We start from the raw sequence: 25,765 nt of genomic DNA on the forward strand, positions 1-25,765 counted from the left end.
AAGCCTCGGGACGAGCTGCTCTTTCAGAAACATCCCCGCCCTTTTTTAAGCGCCCCAAATCTCCGTATTTATTCACGTCCATCTAATTGGAACTATTTCCGTTTCGCGATCGCGGCTGTGGGCTCTGTCTATCTCGTCGGATGCCCAGACATCCGATGCTCCCCAAGGTGATTCTAGTAGGCGATTCTTTCCTTAGTTTCGATTTCCCCCTCGAATCTGGTCTCTACTCGTGAGACGTCGAGAAGGTCTAATGTCTGTGTTGTTTTTTGGTCGATTCGTTTAAAGGAATTGACGGACGTGATAGTTAAGGGATTAGGGCTCCATTCGGAGGACCTCAAGATCTCCGGGTTAAGGGACACGCTGGTGGGGCAGACAGTGGCGTAAGTTCAACATCGAGGTGGAGAAGAGGGTGATTCCCATCAGGCTGTTGGAGTACGTCAGCCGGTGGGATTTCGTCGGCCTCCCCATCTTTAGGGCGACGAAGGAGGAAGGGGAGGAGAAGAAGGGGTTGGCGGAGACTGGGAGAAGGCCGGATGCCAGGGTTTCGCCGCTCTTGCCACCATGTTCAGATCGCCAGCCCAATGGAGCTGTGGATCCAAGATAGGGACGATTTGAGGCTCTCGTTGCCGGTAAGAACATTCGATGTTTTAAATTACGTTACACTAAGCAATTGTCATAGTTCCTATTTTTCTATGCAGAGTTGAGCATTCTTCACTTCTCTGCAGCTGAAGTGATCAAAATGTTTACTTTAATCAGCTGCTCTCGTTTGATAAGAACCAGATGAAGAAAATGCAATTATGAATTAGGATCATACTTACATAACTAATTAGGGGTGACAACAGAACTTGATAACTGGACATAGGGTATAATTCCTGGGAAACAAGATTCACTATGATATGGAGAGGAAATTAGCAGTCTTGATCTGTATCCAAAAGCTTATTGAACACAGGTATGAAAATAACTACGTCCATTTATGATCTCATAATATGATCTAGTAAGTTAATATTAATATATTTAGATTGTGTATTGTATACAAAAATGTTTCAGCATGGTAGTTGTTTATGATGATATGTAGTGCAAGCTAAGGCTAACCATTTATTATTAAAAGAATGTTATTAGATACAACTGTCATGTATGCCTAGTTCCCGGGTGCAGATCCATATGTGAATCTAGTAACCTCCTATTGGATTTTGTTTTGGACTTGGTTTCTTCAGAAATCTTAATCTACTCTGGAAGTTGTTCTTAAATTTGCACATGCCATATAGAAATTCACAATCCATGACCTTTATGCCTCCTAATGGACAAAATGAATCTTACTTTGATTGCTCCACAAGAATGCCTATTCTTTCCTCCTTTAGACAATTTGCATTGTTTTGTATGTCTCTCCTCTGTGTTTGGTGGATACATGATAAAGTGTCACTACTTGAATATTGAAACAAAAACTCCAAAGGGTCTGCTTTACTTCCTAAGATCATATTATTCTCATGGCAGTATACAAGTTCAATGGTACTGTAGATGTTCTTAGAGGTGTAACAAGCTTTGTTGTTTGTCACCACTATGCAGCATGATGTGGAAGCTGGTGCACTCAAGAAGGTTATCCTGTCGGATGGTTCAGTGATGACAGCGAAGAGTGCCAAGTCCATTAGTCTTTGGCAGCCAATTTATCTCCTCCTTCCTCTCAACTGTAGTCGTCCGAAAAAATGCCCTCTGGTGTCAGGCTTGCTAACCATAGCTGGAGCTTGTCACGGTTCACACCAACCACAAACCTGTTCTCTGATTGTGCATAGTTGGCCCAACATCCCTCATCTCATCTGCTTCAGCATGTCCTAGTGACAAGTTGAAACTCAAGCTCAACCAGAATAAATTGTTTTGTTTTCTTCTCGTTCTGTCCTGGCAACATTTGATGTGTCTCATAGGACCATGTCGTGGTCTCTGACATTGCTTAGTGGGCAAGATCCAAGTTGTGTTTGAGGAATTAGTGGAATCAGTACCAGGGAAAAAGGGTTCAGAAGAAGGATCCTTAAGACTGGTCAAGGCACATATGTCTGCACAGATTTATGTGAAAATGGGCTTTGCTGTAGAGAAGATGCTTCTCGATCAATGGAAGAGTAGTCCCAGAGAGGATCGCTGAGATTGAGCCATTTGAGACATAGGAAACAATAGTTGATAGCTTGCAAACTGGAAATGTATCCAAGTCCAAGGCTCAAATAGTCCAGCCACCACCTAATTACTTCACACTTTGGTCGAGTTCTTTCTAGTTGCTCTTGTTCTGCAGGAAGGGAAGAGCTAGTGTAAGAGTTTTCTTTTACTTTTCATCACTGAGGTCAAGGTGTTTTTGTTGTACGCTTATCCTAAGATTATTATCCTAAAGTAGATTTTCTGATGATAATAGAAATGACTATAGAATGTAGCGTCTGTTTAATAAATTCATTTTACTGGCTTGGATCTGAATATAAATTTACAAGACAGAGAAATGACCTTTTCTGGTTCATTTAAGTTCAAGAATTTAGTCAGTTTAGATTTATCTTTTCGTTTGTGTAACAAGGCAGAAAATGTTTGGATATCTTGTTATGTGATCTACTGATGCCTCAGATGGATTAGGTGTCTGCATGAGCTCAGATAATTCACAAATTATTCTCTGAGACGATGTGGATATTTTGTTAAAATTTAGATAGGGAAGAACATGAATAAGCCGATAGGTTTTCCTAGGTGGCAAGTTGCTTTTGCATATACATTGGAAGAGCTTTAAGGAGTTTGAATGTTGTGAAAAAAAAAATCCAAATTGTTCATGTTTTCTCTAAGCCATAAAAAAAAAAAGGTCATAAATGTTTGATTTTTTTCTCCAAACAACTATAGTAGCTTGAAATGAATTTAGTACATACTAAAAGGGTGTCATTATGTTCAGATTAGAACTTATGATTTGCCTTTTTGTTTTCCTTGTATTTTTGAGCAACCAACTGCTTCTTTGAAACTTGTTGGTTTGTGTACTCTTTACACCGTTAACTGCTGTATGTTCTCCGTATTAAGACATTGCTATTTTAAGATGCGTAGTTTTCTTCTCTCTCTCTCTCTCTATCTATCTACATTTTCTCTGTCTTAATTGCTATAGGATGGTAAGACATTCAACCGTTGCTTTGTCTCCTTTGGGTCAGCGGAATATATCAGGCTGTAGCATGCTTCTTTCTGGCCCGCATGTGTTCTATATTAGAATAAGGCTACATTGAGGTGCATAGTTTTTTTTTTCCCTCTCTTAATCTCTCTCTCTCTCTCTCTTCTCTTTCTCTTAACCTTATTTCTATAGGACGGTAAGAAATGCAAACATTGCCTTTGTTGTCTTCTGGGGCAGGGGAATATTATCAGTTGTGGCATGCTTCTCTCATGCTTATTGTCCCCCTGTTTCCATTGGAAATGGCTAAGATCTCTCCGGCAACACACATCTGAGAGAAAGTGACCCCATTGCTTCGCTCAATGGAAACACCCTTGCCACCATTTCCAGCCTGTGGAACATGTACATGCATTAGGCAATGTCAATCTGCTCTAGCATGTGGTTGAGGACCACACGCTATTCCTCTCTTTGTGTGTTAACCAGTTGTGTTTTACCACATGCCCCTGGTGTGAAACAAAGAATTGTTTAGGAGTTCTTCCAAACCATTCTCATGTTTTTGAGTTGTTTGTATTTAGGGTGTCGACTCTATCAGTTAGAAATTTAATTCTTTGAAACTAGAGAGTCGTGGATGAATGTAACTAGGTCTGAGTTAAATGATAGCTCAGCTTGGATGGATGAGCTACACAATCATCTCTTGCCTTCTTTGTTTAGCTAGGATAACAATCAAATAAGGAACAAGTTTAGATTTACTTAGATGGGATTAAATGATTTAATTATGCCTACAATATTCGAAAGTTGAAAGTTGATCTCTTTCCATGATTTTTCGCTTACTAACAAGCGAAAGAATAATAGCACATGAAAGTACTATTTGACAATGTGACCTAAAATTATTCCAACAGGTTGAACTTTTCATGTCTCTGTGTTCTTTATGTATTTAGACAAGCACAAACAGTTGTTCTCTAAGTAGATGGTACAAGAGGTACTTTTGTGCAATAGGTCTAATTAGTCTGTAGATTTGTGCTGATCAGATATTTCAGCAAGCAATCATGGAAGCAGTAGTTTATCATTTCTAGGAATCTTTGCTGTCAAGCATCCATCACTGAAACAGTTGAGCATTTGGATCGGAAGACCAGTTCTAGCTTGAAATGGGTACCACCAAATGGATAAATTCTTAAACGTATATGCATAAGATACATATAGTAACATCATAAACAGAAATGATATTAGTATAAAACATGACCATTAGGGTTCGAGTGAGAGGGATGTGTCATTGATTTGCATGCAAATCCAGTGAAAGCTACATAAGATACTGGTTGATGACCCATAGGGGAATAGATATTGATCCATTGATAATCCTAACATGTCAAAATTCTTAGAATAACTTTGTCATCTTCGAGAAGACATTTTAGTGGTTAATGCATTTTACGTGTACGAGTATATGCCTTAGGGATGTCATGTCAATGTCAAGACAGGCAATGATCTATTTCCTGTCTGTCTCTCTCCTCTTGATTCAGACGAAAAAACAAAAACAAAAAAAAAACATGAGGTGCAAAGATTAGGATGGGAAAAATAAGCGGCTTTCGAGGTAAATATAGCCCAATCATGATTGTTGCAGTACTGGGGAGGTTGTGAGAGTGCTGATAGCGGGGAGGTGCTTAGGGGGGTGAAATGGTTGTGGAAGACCAGTGGTTGGCAGCAGTAGTCAGCCATGGAGATGGAGGAGGCAGGCTGCAGTGGGTGTACAAAAGGACTGCATCCTCCGAGACCAAAGCGTAGCTTCCCGATGCCATTAGTTTTGCTTCCATGCGCTGAGAGACTGCTGATTACACATCTTCCAACCCTCTCAGACTTGGTAACACCACTTAGACTGGTAATAATACTGTGTGGGGAAAAGCTTCGAGGGAGCAGAGTTTGTAAACTGGAGCAGCAGAAAGAATCTCTTTCCCTGTTATCAAAAAGCTCACGTGGTCCAGTTGCAATACTCTCTCTCTCTCTCCCTCTCTCTCCCTCTCTTCAAACTGAAGGGGGAGGAGGTTCTGTGATTGAGGAACCCGTGATGTCTATTTGCTTGTATCAAAGCATAGTATCCTTGTCTCAGAGAGAGAGAGAGAGAGAGAGAGAGAGAGCAGAAAGGACAAGTGGGTGGTTTTTTTTTTTTACCTTTTCTTCTTATCGTCTTCCTCTTCAGTAAACTCAGTCTGCGGGACTGAGCTTGCCCTGCCTTTTCAAAGAATCAGCCGAACTCATGGTATTTTCTTCTCCTGGTGGCAAGCCAACGCGCGCACACACACAATGTGTTTTACTGAATCATAGTGGAGAAAATATGCAAACAGTGGTAAAAGTAAAAAAATCATGTACTTTTATTTTTTATTGCTACCAAATCATTTTACTTAAGGTTTCTGTTACTTTTTGCATGTGAAAGTAACTGATCAACTCGATACATTGTTGCTCAAGGAACTACCACTGCCTGCTGATGTGTAGTAGCAGTAGTAGTGAGTACCTCGATGCCATACATAATACTCCACATGTAAAACTTTAGCAGTCAAACCCTTACATGGCCAGCTCATATTTTGGACCACCTGCATGCAGTGATAGACTTGACCTGAGACCATCCTACACTAAAATAATTCACTTCACCAAACACTGCAGTGGTGGATGAATGCAGCAGCATTGCTGCTACTGCTGGCACAGTGTCTCCTACTCCTCGGGTTTAAAACACATACATAAGCCTCATCGACCCTTTTATCCAATCTCCTCTTCTCTCTCTCTTTTCATTTTCCTTCTCCAAAATATGAATTTCATGCTATCGGCAGTGACACAAATAGGTACATCGTATCAGAATAAGGTGAAATATTTTGCTCCATTGTTTCCTTGTCACTGCCTAACAGATCGAGGTTTCTTCAACCAGAAAAATTATATATGGAAAAGGATGTGATACGCTTGTGATCGAGGTTTCTTCACATGCATTCATAAGTTACTCATGATATGTTAGGGTCTCAAAATATCAATAGTGTCTGCATCATTTCTGTAGTTATAAATGTCATTGTTGTTCTTAAGTTTATCCATTTCTTTCATGTTTTCTACCTCAATTGTTCTTTGAAGGGTGTTCACAGAAGTTCATATTTTATTGATTTTAGAGGGAAATTAATGATACTTAAATGGATAACTAGGATAGTTTTATTTATTTTTTATGGGAATTTATGGTATTTGGGGACAAGTATGCAATTTGTCCTACATTCATGTTGATCTTTTAATCCTTTATATATATATATATATATATATATATATATATATATATATATATATATATATATATATATATATATATATATATATATATATATATATTTATTTATTTATTTATTTATTTATTTATTTATTTATTTATTTGAAATCAACCTGATCTGCATTTCTGCATGTAAATATTTAACTAAGGCAAATCTGATATACAATTTTTTAATGACAAAAGCTTTACAAATACTTATCATAATCAACAAAATAGTTGCATGATCTGACTGACTTTTTTGTTCACTTAATTGTGCTGATAGCCATACGATGCATGTATCGAACAAGGCATGAAAAGTTTGAGGAATTATATCTAATTTTCAATTAGCAAATAATTTATGCATTTCTTAAGCAACATAGTAAGCCAAATCAATATGCAAATAAGAACGAAGAAGGGAACGATGATGTACTGAATCTTAAATCTGGTAGGGACTAGTATGCAAAATATCACTTTAGTTGGACTTATCCATAAATCCATACATGACATGCGATGCTCTCCACTCCTTCGCGCTCTATAATTGACTGCGAGCGCGAGACGAGGAAGAAGAGAAAAAGAAGAAGAGGCCAAAAGAAGCTAATATATACACACACCGGCTATAGTGGCCGTTGAGTGTGAGTAGTTTCGTCCACCACGAAGACATGCTCTTGTTCTACCACCTCCTCTTTGTTTCCCTCCTCGGCTCGCCCTCCACGGCGGCCGACGACGGCGCCGGCTACGCGGAGGAACACCGCGCTCTTCTCTCCCTCAAGGCTCAGCTTTCCGACCCCGGCGCCACCCTCGGCCCCTGGGACGCGACCACTGACCACTGCTCCTGGCCTGGCGTCACGTGCGACGACGCCGGCGCCGTCGTCTCCCTCGACCTTTCCGGGCGCAATCTCTCCGGCCTCCTCCCTCCCGCCGTCGGTCGCCTCCGCTCTCTCCTCCGCCTCTCCGCCGCTGCCAACTCCTTCTCCGGCCCCATCCCCTCTGAACTGGCCCTCCTCCCCGCCCTCCGCCACCTCAACCTCTCCAACAACATCTTCAATGGCTCCTTCCCGGCTCCCCTCGCCCGCCTCGCCGACCTCCGCGTTCTCGACCTCTACAATAACAACCTCACCGGCCCCCTGCCCAGGGAGTTGGCCGCTCTGCCGCAGCTCCGCCACATTCACCTCGGCGGCAACTTCTTCTCCGGCTCCATCCCCCCGGAATACGGCAGCTGGCAGTTCCTCGAGTACCTCGCCATCTCCGGCAACGAGCTCGGCGGCCCCATTCCCCCGGAGATCGGCAACCTCTCCGCGCTCCGGGAGCTCTACATCGGTTACTACAACAGCTACGACGGTGGTCTCCCGCCGGAGATCGGCAACCTCTCCGCGCTGCTCCGCCTCGACGCCGCCAACTGCGGCCTCTCCGGCCGCATCCCGCCCGAGATGGGCAACCTCCGGAACCTCGACACCCTCTTCCTCCAGGTGAACGGCCTCGGCGGCGAGATCCCACCGGAGCTCAGCCGCCTCCGCAGCCTCAAGTCCATGGACCTCTCCAACAATGCCCTCACCGGCGAGATCCCGCCGAGCTTCGCCGCGCTCAGCAACCTCACTCTCCTCAACCTCTTCCGCAACAAGCTGTTCGGTGCAATCCCGGAGTTCGTGGGCGACCTCCCCGAGCTCGAGGTGCTCCAGGTGTGGGAGAACAACTTCACAGGGAGCATCCCTCGCCGTCTAGGAACCAACGGCCGCCTTCAGCTCCTCGACCTTTCGTCGAACAAGCTCACCGGGTCGCTCCCCCCGGACCTCTGCTACGGCAATAAGCTCCAAACCTTGATCGCCCTCGGCAACTTCCTCTTCGGCCAGATACCGGAGTCCCTCGGACGCTGCGAATCCTTGAGCCGCATCAGAATGGGCGACAACTACCTCAACGGAACCATTCCGCAAGGCCTCCTCAGCTTGCCGAATCTGTCCCAGGTGGAGCTCCAGGACAACTACCTCACCGGCGGATTCCCCGACACCGGTAGCTCTTCCATTTCTCCCAATCTTGGACAGGTTTGCCTCTCCAACAACCGGCTCGCCGGCCCCTTGCCGTCGTCCATCGGGAACTATTCCGGCCTCCAGAAGCTGTTGCTGAACCAGAACTCCTTCACCGGCAGAATTCCGCCCGAGGTCGGAAGGCTGCAGCAGCTGTCCAAGCTGGACTTGAGCAGCAACCGCTTCTCTGGCCCGATCGCCCCGGAGATGAGCAAGTGCAAGCTGCTGACCTTCGTGGATCTCAGCAGGAACGAGCTGTCCGGCGACGTCCCGGCGGATGTAGCCGCCATGCGGATCTTGAATTACCTCAACCTGTCGAGGAATCATCTGGAGGGCCCAATCCCGGTGGCCATCTCGACGATGCAGAGCCTGACGGCGGTGGATTTCTCCTACAACAACCTATCGGGCGTCGTGCCGAGCACCGGCCAGTTTAGCTACTTCAACGCCACGTCCTTCGTCGGCAACCCGGACCTGTGCGGCCCTTATCTCGGCCCGTGCCGGCCCGGGATCTCCGACGACTCCCACACCGCCCGCGCCAAAGGCGCCCTCTCCGCCTCTTTCAAGCTCTTGCTCGTCATCGGCCTTCTCATCTGTTCCATTGCCTTCGCCATTGCGGCCATCATCAAGGCTCGGTCCTTGAAGAGGGCCAGCGAGGCCCGGGCGTGGAGGCTGACCGCGTTCCAGCGGCTGGACTTCACGTGCGACGACGTGCTGAACTGCTTGAAAGAGGAGAACATCATCGGGAAGGGAGGGGCCGGGGTCGTCTACAAGGGCGTGATGCCCGACGGCGAACAGGTTGCCGTCAAGAGGCTTCCGGCGATGAGCAGAGGATCGTCGCACGACCACGGGTTCAACGCCGAGATACAGACTCTGGGGAGGATCCGCCACCGGCACATCGTGAGGCTGCTGGGTTTCTGCTCCAACCACGAGACCAACCTGCTGGTCTACGAGTACATGCCCAACGGCAGCCTCGGGGAGGTTCTCCATGGCAAGAAGGGCGGGCACCTGCACTGGGACACGAGGTACAAGATCGCGGTGGAGGCCGCCAAGGGTCTGTGCTACCTCCACCATGACTGCTCCCCGCTGATCCTCCACCGGGATGTGAAGTCCAACAACATCCTCCTGGATTCCAACTTCGAAGCTCATGTCGCCGACTTCGGGCTCGCCAAGTTCTTGCAGGACACGGGCACGTCCGAGTGCATGTCCGCCATTGCCGGTTCTTACGGTTACATAGCACCAGGTTCTCTTCCTTCTCCGCCGCCCAATTGATTTCGATTCTCCTGATAAAAGCTTGGTCATACATATTATGCATGAATGAACAATTAACATCTTTCTTTCTATCCATGTTAGCTTTACAATCTTGTTCACTACTTTGTTAAAGCTTCATCATCATCATGCTTCGAATCATCTGCCTCATTAGATTTATCTATGTAGCCATCGTTGGTTGATCTGTGAGCCTAGTCTTGGATTTGGGATGATGCTATCTGCAATTTTTGGTCGGTTCCTTCCTCCCTGTTGGGAGTGTAAAGATATAGATCATGTTTCGTCTATACGCATAAGCTTTTAGATAGACTGAGATGGAACAAAAAATGTTTCAAAAGAGCCTCATGAATTGGTGTCGAACCATTTGTCATCCTGAGATGCATGCATGAGGGAGAGTAGAGTATTAATTTATGGAAAGCATGGATCCATGTCTCAATTCTTTTAGATATAATGATACTGATGAAAGGTTTCTCATATTTTAATCTGTGCTAGCTACCTTTTTTTTTTTGTGTTCTCGATTCAGTCGAAACATGTTGATACTGTTCCTCAGCATCCTGCTGTTTTGGTCCACAGAGTATGCTTACACCCTCAAAGTGGACGAAAAGAGCGATGTTTACAGCTTCGGTGTGGTGCTGCTGGAACTCGTGACCGGGAGGAAGCCCGTCGGTGAATTCGGTGACGGCGTCGACATCGTACAGTGGGTGAGGAAGGTGACGGGCTCGAACAAGGAGGAGGTGACTAAAATCTTGGACCCAAGGCTTCCGACCCTCCCCGTCCACGAGGCGATGCATGTGTTCTACGTCGCGATGCTCTGCGTGGAGGAGCAGAGCGTGGAGCGGCCGACGATGAGGGAGGTCGTTCAGATCCTCACCGAGCTCCCTAAGCCGCCGCTGAAACAGGGAGAAGACTCGTCCAGTGGCAATGTGTCTGCACCACCACCTCCGGCCGCCCCTGTGGAGTCACCTGCTAAGGAAAACAAGGATGAGCAGCAGCAGCAACCGGCTTCGAATTCACCACCGTCAGATCTCCTTAGCATTTAGTGCAGCAAGAAGCTGGAGAGTTTTCTTGGCTTTCAGTTGCTTGATCATCAAAATAGCTTTAAAATAGGTGTTGTTGATGTACAGCTGGTTTGGTGAGTTTACTCTGCCTTCTTCTTCATGGTGTCAACTCCTCTCTGCTACTCTGCAGCGCTGCTCGCTGTAGGCGAAGAGACTCATCTCATCAGTGCGAACACTGAGGGAGTCAGACCTATGGCTTCTGTACCTGTTAGCAGAAACAGCAGGCTATGTTCACAAGCTGACATGGTATTGGTATTGGTAATGAAATCTCTGTTCCTGTTATCTAATGGATAGACTTGAATGCAATGCCTCCCCACTCCCTCCCTAGATTTTAGTTCAGTCACTGCTCTCTCTCGCTAAGCGAGAGAGAGAGAGAGAGAGAGAGAGAGAGAGAGAGAGGTGACTCCAGACATGAAATTTTGGACTCTCTTTTTATGGTGATGGGTCATAAAGGCAATCTGATGGGAATAGCAATCATTAAGCCACAGGAAACAGTAGATGGCATGTAGCTATCTGATCTGACAGGCTTCGACATAGCTAAAAATGAGACGTTAATGCCGATGATGAATTTGATTTGAGTCACAATTAAGTTGTCGATTCCACATCCTTGCAATTCTCGGACAAACACGTATCCCTAATTCAATTACCATCAATCATATGGTACAGCGAACCGTGACAGCCCCCTTCGTCCCAAGGCATGTAATTGGATCATCCATCAGCCGTCACCGGATTTCTTAGCCCTCTAAATATCCATCATGATGTTTGGCATCTCAGAGCAGCCTGAAGCATCCACCTAAACCTTAAGATGAGCAGATAAAGTGAGTCAAACGAAATGTATGGCCAGTGATTAGTCAACTAACATATGGACATGTTATAAATATGTATGTACATAGGTGTGAGTTATTATTATTTGCAGGGAGCAAAACTTGGATACCCTAAAAGCTTTAAGATTGTGAAGCGGATGGTCCCAACTTGAATCTTCTTCCTTGATGAAGGCTCAAGTCTCATTCCACTCAAAATGGCCAGTTTGGCTGTATTCAATTCAAAGTGCTTGTTTTTAATTAGTGGAGGAGGCTTCCTCCAACCTCGAGACACTAAATAACACCCCTCATTTTGAGGTTCCCGCACGCCTGCAAGCCATGATTTTGCTGCTGCTGTCCCTTGCAGAGCACTCCTCTGTCTTCTTCCTCCCATGTGGCCTGCAAAACCCAGCAACAGCATTATTACTACTTCTTCTTCTTCTTCTTTGATAAAAAAAGACAATAGATTTGAGTAGTCCTGAGAGCAGATTTAGCTTTGCCGATCGACTACCTGTGAGTGTGAGAATGGCTACTGTTGTCCTGTTTGGTTTCACGAATCAGTCTGAACTGTTCATCGACGATGATGGAAGAGCATTAAATCCTCCTCCCCTTTCTCCCATCGATTTGTCGATCACTTGGTGGGTGGGTTCTTTCTAGCTGGGAAACGCATGTGGCTGTGCTGAAAAATTCGCATGGAAACGGTATGAAGGCTGAAGACTTTTTTGTATTATTCTGAGAGTGCCACATTCTGCAGCATATGTCTTCGACTTGGCTGCCGTTCCTTCTCATTTTTCCTTTGGTATTGTGATGCAGATGAACTGAAACAATGCTCCCAAAGCTGTGCCAGAGAGAGAGAGAGAGAGAGGGTTCCCATAACGTATGAAGAAGAGGACTGACTTACCGATGTTCCCACGAAAGAGAGCAATACTCGGGCGGGCCCACGCGATCCTCCCCATGTTTAAACCCGACCACCTTCCACCTCTAGCGACGTGGTGGCCCCACCGTCTCGATCACCGTCCGTTCACGATCGGAAGGCCTAAGCAGGTGGGAGAACGCGGGTTCGTCGCCACCCGCTCCATGTACCCACCGAGACCGTCTTAAGTTGGTCGGGCCCATGCCGTGGACGGCATCCGCAGCGTGACCCCAACATCACACGGTCAGCATTTAATTCCCACCTCCCTCGGTCAACCCAACGCGGTATCATTTAGAAGACCCGTATCTTTCTCATTAATTACTGAAGCGGAAACCCACCCGTCACCTCCGCTCTCTAAAAACCACACGACTCACGTGGGGCCCCAATTCTCTTTTGTGGTCGCTCGTCACCGGTACCGAAGGCGGGCGTGATCCGACGGTGCGCGTGCACGCTGCATGATGGGAAGGCCGTACGTAGGGCAGGAAATGCCATCATCAGATCGGCAGCAGCATTGACCGACGACCGCCATGCACGTGCGATGCATGTGGTCGAAAAGGCACCAGCGACTGAGGACCGCAGATCAAAAGCTGGTGGAAATCATTGAGTGGAGATAAGATCTGCAGGTCATCATGCTCGAGTTAAAAACACAAATAAAAGGAAAAAGAAAAGCTGCATGAGCGATTTAAAGAAAAAGTGAATAATCATGGTTTCTGCTCATTGGTAGATGCAACACATACTGTAGATTTAGGTTGAAGGAAATCTCATGGTCAACCATACCTGTATAGCAGCATGTACCTGACACCTGAATGATGGAAATGGAATCCTCTCTAATTAAGCTAATTGGAATTTTAATAATAATAATAATATTATTATTATTATTATTATGCAATTAATAATATGTAGCAACAGTACCAGATATATAGGATGTGGTGGACCAATACACCTGAATTAAGGAAACATCAGCAGTAAATTGATGAAACTATCGGAGAAATGAGAAAAACAAACAAGTTTTGATCTAGATATGCAATAAAATGGGAGAGATTTTATCATATAAAGCAATTCCTCACTACAAATAATATAGATGTCAATGACTTAATTGATTCTTGTGTGCATTTAATTTTATTTTTATGAGATCAACTTAAAAGGTATATGATGTCATGACATGAATAAGTGTACTCTTTTTCTTTTATATACGAATATGCATATTAGGATTAAGCCAAAAGAACAAGAGTGATGCGGAAAGGGCATACGAGGCAAAAGGAGAGTGGTCACAGCAAATGCCAACCTGTGGCGTTCGCAACTCGCATAATTCCATCTCTCGCATGCCAGAGAAGCCATGGACCCCGTTGAAGGTGCAGGATCGGACCTCCGCGTTCTCTCTCTACAGGATCGCTCGTTTTATCTGATGGTGGCATGAAGCTTTGATCCTGCAAGAAGGCAGCAGCATTGATTACGCAGAATCACACAGAAATATATTTTTTTGGTTTCATGGAAGCTAAAATTGGACATGTACTAATTGCTTCTGTAGTTTGTCATGATGATGAGGCACCCACTTCCTTGTCAGTAGCCATTGATGAAGGACCGAGGTACAAGGATTTTACCTTTCATCACCGTCAAAACCTTTCTTCAGGCCTACGACTACGACTACCACTCCATTCATACTTGAATTCAATGACGAGATACTATCAAATTAACTTCAAGCCTCAGGTACCTCTGATTTGTAACTGATGCCGGAAAAGAGGACGAGCTTTATTTACTTCATCATTCACCGAGCCTCGACTACGAACACCATACATACATGGTCATGTGACTGCAAAACAGAGATTGTTCCTGGGTTATTCAAATCATATCCATATTGTGTGTATTCAACTGCCATCAAACTCACCTGGAGTATACAACATTTTTCCAGGCACCAAAATTGCAACCATGGGCTTATACTTGTCACTTCGGTGCAGGAAAAAAGAATAGCACGAAAGTTACACTTTCATCGCTCTCTAAACCTTTCTTCACCACCTGCACAACACAACACATGATCATTCATGCGACTGCCAAAGTCTCACTTGTCATTGATTAAGTAAAATAATACAAAGTTCACTTTCATCACTATCTAAACCTTTAATCAAGACTCGCAACACCATTAACACAACACATGATTATGTGACTGCAAAGTCTCACTTGTCATTGACAGAGGAATACAGTACAAAGTTGGCCTTTCATCTCTCTCTAGACCTTTGTCCGAGACCTGCAACACCATAAACACAACACATGATCATGTGACTGCAAAAGTGATGCGAGGAAAATGAACGAGATTCACTTTCATCACTCTCTAAACCTTTTGTTCGAGACTTGCAACGACATTAACCAACACATGAGCATCCGACTGCAAAATCTCATGCCTCATTGATGCAGGAAAAGTACAAGGTTCTCTTTCATCACTCCCTAGACCTTTGTTCAGGACTTGCAACACCATTTAGCACAACACATGGTTATGTGACTACAAAAACACATTGTGCCTGGACTACTCACTCCATAGTTGAATTTAATGCTGAACCACTATCCAACCAACTCGAGGTCCAGATATTTGCCCGGTACCATAATGATGATGATGGTGTCTTGCTAAGACCCTCCGGATCCATGGCTCGAACCTCATGCACATGCAGGAACAAGTACTGCATATGATGACAACAGGGGAAAGCCATGTGAGATGTCCTGTTATTTGTCTCACTAACAGGATACTTGGATGCCTCACACAGTTTCTATGCCGTATTACCTGCTATTACAGAGTCAGTGGTCTTAACTGAGGTTTCATACCCCTAAAGTTGGGGGAACTATTGACAGTCTCAGGGGCCCAAGATGGAGCCCTTTACAAAGACAGAAACCAATCTTGAGGAACTGCTAGTTTGGGTAGGCAGGCATTGAAAGCACTAAAAACCAGTTTTGAGACCTACCATCCAATAAGCAAATTCTTAATTACTTCTTTAAGTTATGCCACAATAATTGTCCAAGAATAGTATATCATTATTATGCACATATCCATAAACATATAAGATCTAGGTCAGTATTAATGGCCACTCAACCCCAATTAATGTAGCATGTACTAAGCAAAACACTACCAAGACTCTTAAAGTTATGTTTGGTATCAAATGAATAAATTACCATGTTGACGGATAAATTCATCACTGCATCAATTTGAAAGTCTACACAGACTTTTCCATACACATGTAGACTGGAGGTAGAAAAGATGAATAATTCAGTCAGCTAAATTCTTCCCACACCGGTGAGATAAATTTGGGAGAAAAAGAAAGAATTTCTATTAAGGCAGTAGTTTGTGAAGTCTATGACCCCCAACTACTCCAAAGACTCATTTAATGCAAGAAAAAACAGCTAATTATACTATATGTTAGATGTTATCTACTTCATCAGTAAAAAATATATTACATTCCAAATTACAAATGTTGTTCATCGTACTAATTGTCCCTAACAAAATTTCTACTATAACATGCCTTTTTGAATTTCTTACTTTTGAGTAGGCATCATAAGTAGTTCATCCAAGTTATCAATTTGGAACATGCACCTCTGTTTTGCTTCCTCATTTCACCATTACCTGACTCCGACCCACTGCAAACTTCCTTAGGATTAGGCACCATGTTTTCTTCAAATTTCAAAATTATGACAGATTAGGATAGTCAGCTTCTGAGGTAGATGAAACAACCAGATCAGAGTTCCAGACAAATCCTGACAATGCCCGAATATGCAATGAATAAAATATGATCCAATCCCATATTCTATATGTGAAAAAAATAAAAGCTAAGGCCCATTGAAAAATTGAAACCCTAACGCAAGCTACCAAGGCCAAATCCACACATCATGAATGAAGACCTCAATGGAAGTGAAAATATGTGGGCTGTATCTCCTCTAATATTCTTGAAGTTCAAAACTGAAACATCTAGCAAAGCCAGTTATTGCATCTTCTTCGACCACTAGCCACTTGAGCATAATAGATATCCTCCCATGTGGAAGTTTCACCACAAATATACACTCAATAGACAATTGTACCTCATTGGTTGCCAGAAATAGGTCGTAACCAAACACCTCAAAGATTACTCATCACCGAATTTGAGAAACTGTAACCCATTTATTCAGTCAGGTAGTGTACAAATTTTCACCAACCACCTTGATTGACAGCTAATGTAGCTATTGCATAAGTTCTTGTTATTTCATCCAACTAGTCACATGTTGAATTTCAAATCCTGTGTGATGAACAAAATCTCAAAATGAAAATTAACAAAAAAACAGACAAAGAACTTTTTTTTTTCTTAAAGTATGCAAAAACAGTAGGGGATGACTTCATAAGAAATTATTATGATTACTAACTCTCACTATGAAATCTGTTACGGCAGAAACAAATATCAGCATAGGTATTTCTTCAAGCATGGAATCTAGATCTTACATATGGACTGAATCTGCTAAGCAGTCGGGCATTTTTCTTCTGTCACTTGTGAATGAAAGAGATGCTCTTCTGAATACTTATTGGCAAACTCTTTCTTTGCCTTGTCCAAACTAGCCTTGCCATAATAAGAATGTCTAATAAACAGGTTTAATGTATACAAGTGCATAGACATGTACGAAATGTCAATGGCAGGCATTTCCTTGTGGTGCATGTCATATCTGCAAGAAAAGTGCCTACGAATCATTTAAAACTCTGGAACATCCATATTAGAGAACATATTAGGGTAACACTTGAAAAGCTAGGTGTGTTTCTTCATCTTAATAAGTTATTTTAAGTAGCTTAAAACAAGATCTCATTTTATGATGACTGACAATATCAACATTGCAAATTTAGTAACTACAAATTTATAAAACACAAAATGCATAAAAAGAGATTTATAGCCAGAAAAGTTTTGTTGACCTGCGATATGAAGGCAAATTTAGAAGCTCCTGCATGACCACCGATCATAGGAACGTTAATACATTAATGAGAAATGACTGGTATTAAGCTAATGAATTCAGTTGCTCTCATATTGCATAATTAATTCATCAAGATGACACTACCACTGGACCAAATTGCAGTTATAGTGTCATGTCTGATGAATTAATTATGCAATAGTTAAGCACTATAACTGGACCAAATTGCAATGTTACATTAACCTGAAATGTAAAATAAGAAAAAAACCTTCTGTAATCGGTCTGCAACTTTGAAGGCCATGACAATATTCAGAATTCGCAAGGTAATGCAAAAATAGATGCTGACGGACATATGAATACAATAAACTTGATAATGCCCTCAAAAGTATTGGCTATCTCTACATCCATCGTTATTACTCCCAAAAGATGCTTGGAATCATACGTACCAGCTGTCTTATAATCCTCAGGTGGTATGGGAACAGCAGAGTTTGGTGAATCGGCAACCAGGTTAACCTTTGCCTTCAGACAGCGTTTAGCATTTCCATCACAAAATGCCTGAACAATTACAGCATTGATGTCAAACAAATCATCCATGGTTATCCCTGTCTTCCAAGGATTGACAGGGAGGGGTAATGGCAAGGCCCATTCCTGTAAGTGCATCCAAAGGTTCCAAATGAGATCTATATTAGTGTGTCTAATTTCTTCCGAAGCAATCCAAAGGTAATAAATACTAAAACAACAGATAGAAGTGCAGCTAAATCTGATTTATTTACACGAGGAATTCGATTACATGCATCAATCAGAACATCATGAACCCAAATGCCTATAATACATACAAAATGAGGTGAAAAGCATCCGGAGGACTACCACGGCGCCGGTATTCATGCGGCCGATATCTGCGGTGGCACCAGGATCATCGGCATAAAAATTCTCTTGCCGATCTTCTCAGCAGCGTCGGAAATCACCACCTTAAACCCAGTTCCCCTCCTGACCGGCGATTCACTCGGCCCAGCAAGAAGGTTTCCTCCAACTTCAACCGCACAAAGAAAACCCATCACTCATCCGATCCAAGAAAAGCAAACACGAATCAAGAACCATTCATTCATTGAATTTAACATCCAATGAACAAGATGGAGAGAAGAAAAGATCGGTCAGAGAAACCCTAGACTTACGATGGTGGGAGAGAACACAACACCAAATCCCCAAATCCAAGATTCAATCTCTCCAAGAAATAAAACCATCTCCTCGAAAATCCAACACGACGCACCGATCAGAGTGGGATGGTCTCCCTCTTTTTGGTGCAAAAATAGGGAGAATGATCAAGAAGAGAAACCCGAGAATGGGGAGGGTGGGACTGAGAATTGATCCCGGCGATGCGTAGCGTCGGGAGGCATTCGAGGAGTTGGTGTTGTCGAGATGGGACGGCCCAAATGTTTGAATACACTTGGAGGGAAGAGGAGAGGAAGGAGAGATAATGACGTAAGCAGAGGAGAGAGTATATATATATATATATATATATATATATATATATATATATATATATATATATATATATATATATAATGTTTAAATAAATATAAATATATTTTATAAATAAAAAATATAAGATTCAATTTATCATATAATATTAAATAAAAATTTAAAATATATTTTTATCAAACACCACTATGTTAATGTCCAACATTTAACACTATATTATAAAATATAGTTTGTATTTGTGAGCCTTTATACTGTTGGTTGAGGTGTCAACACTAGTCGGATGAGCAAAATTACACACGTGAAGATTTGAGTCGGGAAAATGAGCATTGGGTCGAGTTGAGTTGGGGCCCTCATTGCTCGCTTTTTTATCGTCAGCTCCTGCATTCAAGTCAAAGTTGGGAGGAGGATTTTTCGATTTTACCCCTAAAAAAATTAAGATAGAGTTGAGTGGAATAAGAATGAGTTGAATGTCGCTTAGTACTGGTTAGGGTATTAACTTTTATAATTACATAGGAGGGTCGATCGTACATGGTCCTTTAATGATTATCAACTCCTCTTGAAGATGGTCTGTACCCTATAGATGAGCACTGATCGACTTATATGGACCTGCATAGTGTGACATCGTTCCGAACTTTTCGAAATGATCGTGTGGTGCTACCTCGAGTTTTTTGGAATGGCTCCGTGGTGTTCGATACCGAACAATACGATAGCGTTTGATCGCTGCATTGCCATGTGATACCACGTGGATGGTGCGGAGATGTGCCTTATCAGTTTGCATATGTCGAACACTCGAAACATTCAACCACTACAACGACGTACATTAAAAATATAAATGCATTACCCATCGCGCCCTATGCATACAGTAACCGATAAGATGCTCCACCGAAGCAAATGGTTGATGCTTCGGTTCCTCATGGCATGTCGAAGCATGCTTTTGTTGTTGGCCACACGAAATGTTGTTCCACTTCTGTACGAGCATTGGCATCCCACGTCGATCTGTCACAGTGCAAAAGGGACGGCCTAAAGATTTCAGAGATCGGACTCGTGAAGAAAGTTGGAAGAAGACAAGGCCATAGACACCACGAAACAAAGCCTTACAGGCCCCAAGAAGAGGACGAGAGCCCTACAATATTGTTTTCTGGAGGAAGGAGGAACAACTTTTATCTTCTTCTTCTTCCTCTCCGCGGAGCCAAAGAAATGTTGTTGAAGACCGAAGCTTCTGAAGACAACTGCATTGGTTGCACAGGCAGCATCTACAAGAGACGAACATACATGAGAGCGATAGGCGTTTACATGCACTGCATTAATGGTGCTGTTGTTGAATGGTATCATGGAACTCGATTGGTCGTCCACATCAATGCATGTGACACTCGAACACGTCGCTGGCAACGTGTGAGGCTTTATTTTGTCCCCCTGGATGTCATTTAGTGCAGAAAGGGAGAGTCACCGAGTCGTCTCCCTTTCTCGATCCCCCACAGATTATTACATGGAATCTGCATTCCACAGTCTTCTTCTCCTTGCCCGTACCTTTCTGCTACAGCTTCAGCACCAACAATCACAGAGAGAGAGAGAGAGAGAGAGAGAGAGAGAGAGAGAGAGAGAGAGAGATTGTATTGGAGTCATTTTAGCATCTTTATCCCCACTCATGCCTTTTGAAACCTGATCACTATGTCAAGGGGGATTGGAAAAATAAAAGGAATCCACTTTCCATTCTGAGCTCACAATTTCTATGATCTCTTTTCTTATAGTCTTCTTCTATCTTCCCATAATGTATTGATAGATCTTATTCACTGGCTAGTAGCTCCGAGTAGATGACACCAAACATGTCACTGTTGGATCCCATACGACAGTGAGCTGACATTTCAGGGTTTGTGGTGGCTGTTGTTGCTGCAGAATTACCGAGGATGAGAAGAAGGCATGGCCTCATTCTAAATGAAGACTTGGGAAATTGATATCATCATCCTTCCTCCCCACCTCGGTCAAGCAGCAATCGGCCTACTGCAACGAAGCATGAAGGTGTGAGGCCTAATGGATCTAATGGCCATCCCTACTCTTGACTTTTGACACCCACTCCTTTCTGAACCTAAAAAACCAGCAGGACCTAAACCTCAATCGTGCCTGTTGGAATTCTATCAAACGACACAAGAAAGGAAGACGAAGGAACAGAGAGAGTGAGTCCAAGAAGTCACTTGCTACTTGACAACCATGGCCTAAGCGGTAAGTGAAGAGCCATCAAGGGACCCCAAGCAGAAGACCTCCCAACAGTCGTCAACCCATGCTTGTCTTCTTCACATTGCCTTTTGGCCTTCACGATTCAGATTCTCTCTCCAGCACTCCCAAGAAAAGGAACGAGAAGCAAACATCCAACCTCTCTCTCTCTCTCTCTCTCTCTCTCAATAATTGGGAGATGATGGATCTCGAGGCCATATCTGTCACAGTGCCGATCCAATTTGGACCTTCCCTTATACTTAGCTGCCACTGCTTGCAAAAGTGATACAAGGGACCACACTATATGCTTCACATCTCCTCATAATGCACAAGCATTTGTCTCATTGCATGTATTACACACAAAGCCACCACAACTTTTTAACTCCAACACACATAGAGGATGAATCACACACCCTTTTGTTTTTATTTTCAGGTAAGACAAAACTTAAATATTATTGATATATCTCTAATTAGACACTTGAATTACCTTTCTTTTTTATGCTGGGTAAAAGAAGTTGCCAGAAAATTAAGAAAAGTATGATTTCAGATTATATGAGCATATCTAAAAGAAACATTTAATAGATACCATATTTGGACAAGATTAATTGATTATAGATATTATTTTTATTTAAAATTAAAAAAATATTTTTATTACATTAAATAAACAATATGACGCTCACACATAGATCTAACCAACCCAAATCTCTCAACAATAGAGAGAGAGAGAGAGAGAGATAAAGGATGAAGTTATATTTAAAATATATATTATGAAAAAGACAAGAGAGACAAAAGATAATGGAAGAAGTAAATGTAAACTTTGTTTCCATCAAATCTCTTCTAATTTAGTCTCCACACTTCATGCATGCACCCAAACTAAAACCCATTTAATACAACATATAGTAGTATCCTTAGGGTTGTTCCCTTCTCAAGGTGTATTGGTACTAGTCAAAGTTGTTTGATTGACCTTATTCCTCAAACCGAAGCTCAGTCTGCCTGAGAAGAATACAACTTAGAGCAGGTCTCGGTCCAAGTCAGGAAGACCAGCTTGGACTCCACCATGGACCTCACACAAGGAGACGACAAGAAGGTGGGCGGAGGAGGTAAGAACGTGTGGTCGAGTAATTCCTTGTGGAAGATCCTCTTTATTCTAACTCTCATGTGAATGATCTAAAGAAGGTCGGCTTGTCTTCTTCCTCCTTTATTTTACTGAGGAAGGCAGCAGGTCGCCGATACATGCACTGTCTCTGACCAAGGCTAGGATATAAAGAGAGAGAGAGAGAGAGCGAGAGAGCGTATGGTCATGGCGAGTGAGGTGCAGGGAAAGTCTGTCCCCATGGAGGAAGCCTCCTTCGAGATAGCCAGCGGCCGCGGTCCGGCACGGGACGACTTCGACGACGACGGCCGCGTCAAGCGTACAGGTTGGTCTCCAACACTCTCTTCTTCGTTGCAGCAGCAGCTCTTACCTTGACATCGATCGATGGGTGGCTGCAGGGACGCTGGTGACTGCGAGTGCTCACATCATTACCGCCGTCATCGGCTCCGGGGTGCTCTCGCTCGCCTGGGCCTTGGCTCAGTTAGGGTGGATCGCTGGTCCGACAGTTCTCTTGATCTTCTCTCTCATCACCTGGTTCTGCTCCAGCCTCCTTGCGGACTGCTATCGATCTCCTCAGGGCAAGAGAAACTACAGATACAAAGATGCTGTGAGGACGCACCTAGGTAGACACGGATCACAAGTGGGTCATCCGTTTCGGCACACTTGCCATCTTGCTTCATCTCTGCTTCTCTTTCAGGGGGTGTGAGCTCCAAACTGTGCGCACTGGCTCAGTACGTGAATCTTGTAGGAGTCACCATTGGCTATACCATCACGACGGCCATCAGCATGGGGTGATAAGCTTAGCTTTTCCCAGTCGTACATCTCCATGTGAATCCACTGAAGGATTCCTTCTCACCTCCGATACCTGCATGTGTTCAGGGCCGTGAAAAGGTCGAACTGCTTCCACAGGAACGGCCACGACGCCGCGTGCGGGGAGTCCAACACCACCAACATGACCATCTTCGCGTGCATACAGATTGTTCTGTCTCAGATCCCTAATTTCCACAAGATCTGGTGGCTCTCCATTGTGGCGGCCATCATGTCCGTCGCCTACTCCAGTATCGGCCTCGGCCTCTCCATTGCCAAAATAGCAGGTGGGTCCTCCAAAAATAGCCCACTCTCTTCTCCTTGTCTCCATGCCTGACATGCATCCATGTTCCCGCAACGCAGAAGGGCCTCATGCGAGGACCAGCCTGACAGGAGTCACGGTGGGGGTGGATGTCTCGGGGAGCGAGAAGATCTGGCGAACATTTCAGGCTCTCGGGGACATCGCCTTTGCGTATGCTTACTCCAACGTTCTCATCGAGATCCAGGTATGCAGTTCTGTGCTCCTCCTCACTGACAAGCTTTGTCATCATTGATATGATGATGCTGAATTCTGATGAATGGTTGACAGGATACTCTGAGATCGAGTCCACCGGAAAACCAGGTGATGAAGAAGGCCACCACCATTGGGGTCCTCACCACCACCACCTTCTACATGCTGTGTGGTGTGCTGGGATATGCTGCGTTTGGGAACACTGCGCCCGGCAACTTCTTGACAGGATTCGGCTTCTACGATCCATTTTGGCTCGTCGACATCGGGAATATATGCATCGTCGTCCATCTCATCGGTGCTTTCCAGGTAAACACCTAAAGCTGGGAGCTTTGATTCCTTGATGAAGCTGCATGATGAATTCCGAGACACAAGCATCTGTTATCTTTTGCCTGTAGGGTTAACATATTGATATCATACAATAATTTGGAATCATAGACTCGAGTGACAACCTTGCAAACAACATCATCACAGTTTGCCTACAGCGATAGGATCAAACATGATCTGCACTGTGAGCCCACCATTGACTAGCTGTGGTAGAGAAACCTTTGACATTTCAAGGGCGTGGTTTTGGTACAGCAACCATGTCCTCTGACACTGTGATGAGTGTCAGATGTAGGTGCACTGGGTAGGAACCTTCAAACCACATCATGCAAAACAAGCTCTCTGACCTCAACCTGACATGTGGATTCACCTCTCCTGCCAGTCAAGACAAATCCAATTGAATGATGAACATCATTAGAGATTGTCCTGACCTGGTCCGCTAGGTGTGGCTTGATGCTCATCCACCAACTAGCACACAGGTTCTGTTCTTGCTGTTGACACATGGGCACCTTCATGCAGACCAGCAACCAGGTCCTGAGAGAGGAACAAAACAATGTTCAGATAAATCACATTATTAAGATAGAAACTAACATGTCTATTATGAAACAGTTATTCCATTACCCTACAAAACCCATCCAGCCTGTTTATTCAACCACATATGTGAATACCCTAGAAGCACCACCTGAAGTAGCTGATCTATGAACTATGTCATTATAACATCATACAAAACCCCCCATGTGTGTGTCTCTGCAGAGCATAGAAACATTATAACTGGGGTTGTCATGGTTCTCAACATGGTTGCCACAGGATACACACATACATATGCACTACATTGCAGAAGAGTTTCATGCGATCCATCCAAAATATGGATAGCAGAACAGTCTTACGCAAACTTGGTATCATTGTTGAGGTAGCACCAACATCATCACATATAAATCTCATATAATGCATCTTAACACTAGCTTTACAAACAATCAACAAACTGTGTCATGATACAGCCTAAACTTATAGGTTATAATTCAAATTGAATGGAAGAAAGTGGAGTTTAACCAACTAAATCATGAGACTCAACTTGTGGTCCTAGTACCTTAAAGTACAAGCACCTCCAAAATGATTGGCTAATGATATTGGTAAATGCAGGTTTTTGCCCAACCAATTTTCCAATTCATCGAGACTTGGAGCCGGAACCGTTGGCCAGATAATCGTTTTGTGACAACTGAGCATGTGATCAACATTCCTTTGCTGGGTGATTGTCCCTTCAGTCTCTTCCGCATGATCTGGAGATCACTTTTCGTCATCATCACCGCCGTAGTTGCCATGATCTTTCCTTTCTTTAACGATTTCTTGGGTCTAATTGGGGCTGTTTCATTCTGGCCGCTAACCGTGTATTTTCCGGTGGAGATGTACATCGTGCAAGCAAAAATTCGCAGGTTCTCTGCAACTTGGACATGGCTGAAGATCCTGAGCATTGTCTGCTTGATAGTGTCACTGGTGGCAGCCGGTGGATCTGTTCAAGGACTCATTCATAGCCTTCAAGACTACAAGCCTTTCAAGATCTCCTGACAAGGTGGTGGATCCAGTCAAATTTCGGCATGACTTAACACTGGATACAAATAGATTCATAAATAAAGATAGATTTAATGATCACTTTTTCATGTCAGAGGGCATGATGAAGGACAAATGCATGTAACTGGGATATAAGAATGTTGTCTTGAAGACTCATAATTGTCCCTGGGGACAAATGACATGTTCTTTTTGCTCTGTGATGTAATATTCAACTATTGAAAGTGAAATATCCTAAGGAGATAGATGTCCTATAAGGAACATCATTTGACTTAGTTACAGAATGCCACTTTTTTACCACTGTCTTCCCACATGTTTCCTACCTTCCATTTCAACTTCTCATCTTCCATGGTGCTAAAGGTGAAGCTAGTAAACAAGTAACTTTTGTTAGTTTTCCAAGTGAAGTGCAGAGAATGTCTTAATGGAACACGAGAAACACATATGAAAGTGACTAA

The 25,765-nt window shown here is 43.6% G+C and overlaps 3 protein-coding genes, 2 long non-coding RNA genes and 1 pseudogene across 5 annotated transcripts; 3 read left to right on the plus strand and 3 right to left on the minus strand.

Annotated features, from left to right (window-relative positions):
- Positions 1-140: 140 nt before the first annotated feature.
- On the plus strand, positions 141-4,197 carry LOC135636493 (protein TUNICAMYCIN INDUCED 1-like; annotated as a pseudogene).
- Positions 4,198-6,930: 2,733 nt separating this feature from the next.
- Positions 6,931-10,997, plus strand: LOC135636974 (leucine-rich repeat receptor-like serine/threonine-protein kinase BAM1). The gene is made up of 2 exons (XM_065149236.1): positions 6,931-9,629; positions 10,226-10,997. The coding sequence occupies exons 1-2, from the start codon at positions 7,031-7,033 to the stop codon at positions 10,690-10,692; spliced, it is 3,066 nt and encodes a 1,021-aa protein (XP_065005308.1). The 5' UTR covers positions 6,931-7,030; the 3' UTR covers positions 10,693-10,997.
- A 658-nt stretch (positions 10,998-11,655) lies between these two features.
- Positions 11,656-13,840, minus strand: LOC135635831 (uncharacterized). Its single transcript, XR_010495745.1, has 3 exons — positions 13,709-13,840; positions 12,022-13,040; positions 11,656-11,909 (listed from the first exon to the last, which is right to left on the minus strand). It is a non-coding gene; the product is annotated as an uncharacterized LOC135635831 (long non-coding RNA).
- A 290-nt stretch (positions 13,841-14,130) lies between these two features.
- LOC135635556 (malate dehydrogenase, glyoxysomal-like) lies at positions 14,131-18,738 on the minus strand. The gene is made up of 6 exons (XM_065146702.1): positions 18,501-18,738; positions 18,196-18,358; positions 17,775-17,976; positions 14,537-14,665; positions 14,309-14,436; positions 14,131-14,233 (listed from the first exon to the last, which is right to left on the minus strand). The coding sequence occupies exons 2-4, from the start codon at positions 18,211-18,213 to the stop codon at positions 14,637-14,639; spliced, it is 249 nt and encodes an 82-aa protein (XP_065002774.1). The 5' UTR covers positions 18,214-18,358; positions 18,501-18,738; the 3' UTR covers positions 14,131-14,233; positions 14,309-14,436; positions 14,537-14,636.
- Positions 18,739-21,750: 3,012 nt separating this feature from the next.
- LOC135636096 (uncharacterized) lies at positions 21,751-24,974 on the minus strand. Its single transcript, XR_010495802.1, has 3 exons — positions 24,835-24,974; positions 23,876-24,281; positions 21,751-23,772 (listed from the first exon to the last, which is right to left on the minus strand). It is a non-coding gene; the product is annotated as an uncharacterized LOC135636096 (long non-coding RNA).
- Positions 22,264-25,585, plus strand: LOC135636094 (amino acid permease 6-like). The gene is made up of 7 exons (XM_065147647.1): positions 22,264-22,433; positions 22,507-22,731; positions 22,806-22,899; positions 22,988-23,202; positions 23,279-23,421; positions 23,505-23,732; positions 24,888-25,585. Exons 1-7 carry the CDS (start codon positions 22,310-22,312, stop codon positions 25,308-25,310), a joined length of 1,452 nt encoding a protein of 483 aa, XP_065003719.1. The 5' UTR covers positions 22,264-22,309; the 3' UTR covers positions 25,311-25,585.
- Positions 25,586-25,765: the final 180 nt, after the last annotated feature.

Source organism: Musa acuminata, chromosome BXJ3-4 (genome assembly GCF_036884655.1).
Source record: "Musa acuminata AAA Group cultivar baxijiao chromosome BXJ3-4, Cavendish_Baxijiao_AAA, whole genome shotgun sequence".
Lineage (NCBI taxonomy): Eukaryota > Viridiplantae > Streptophyta > Magnoliopsida > Zingiberales > Musaceae > Musa > Musa acuminata.

Excerpts from the sequence above, each read along its gene's own strand:
- LOC135636974 (XM_065149236.1), top strand. The coding sequence starts at position 7,031 with ATGCTCTTGTTCTACCACCTCCTCTTTGTTTCCCTCCTCGGCTCGCCC. Across the intron at positions 9,630-10,225 it reads TTACGGTTACATAGCACCAG|AGTATGCTTACACCCTCAAA; the intron begins GTTCTCTTCCTT and ends TTTGGTCCACAG.
- LOC135636094 (XM_065147647.1), top strand. The coding sequence starts at position 22,310 with ATGGTCATGGCGAGTGAGGTGCAGGGAAAGTCTGTCCCCATGGAGGAA. Across the intron at positions 22,900-22,987 it reads ACGACGGCCATCAGCATGGG|GGCCGTGAAAAGGTCGAACT; the intron begins GTGATAAGCTTA and ends GCATGTGTTCAG. Across the intron at positions 23,733-24,887 it reads ATCTCATCGGTGCTTTCCAG|GTTTTTGCCCAACCAATTTT; the intron begins GTAAACACCTAA and ends TGGTAAATGCAG.
- LOC135635556 (XM_065146702.1), bottom strand. Across the intron at positions 14,666-17,774 it reads TGAGGATTATAAGACAGCTG|GTCTCGGACAAAGGTCTAGA; the intron begins GTACGTATGATT and ends ATGGTGTTGCAG.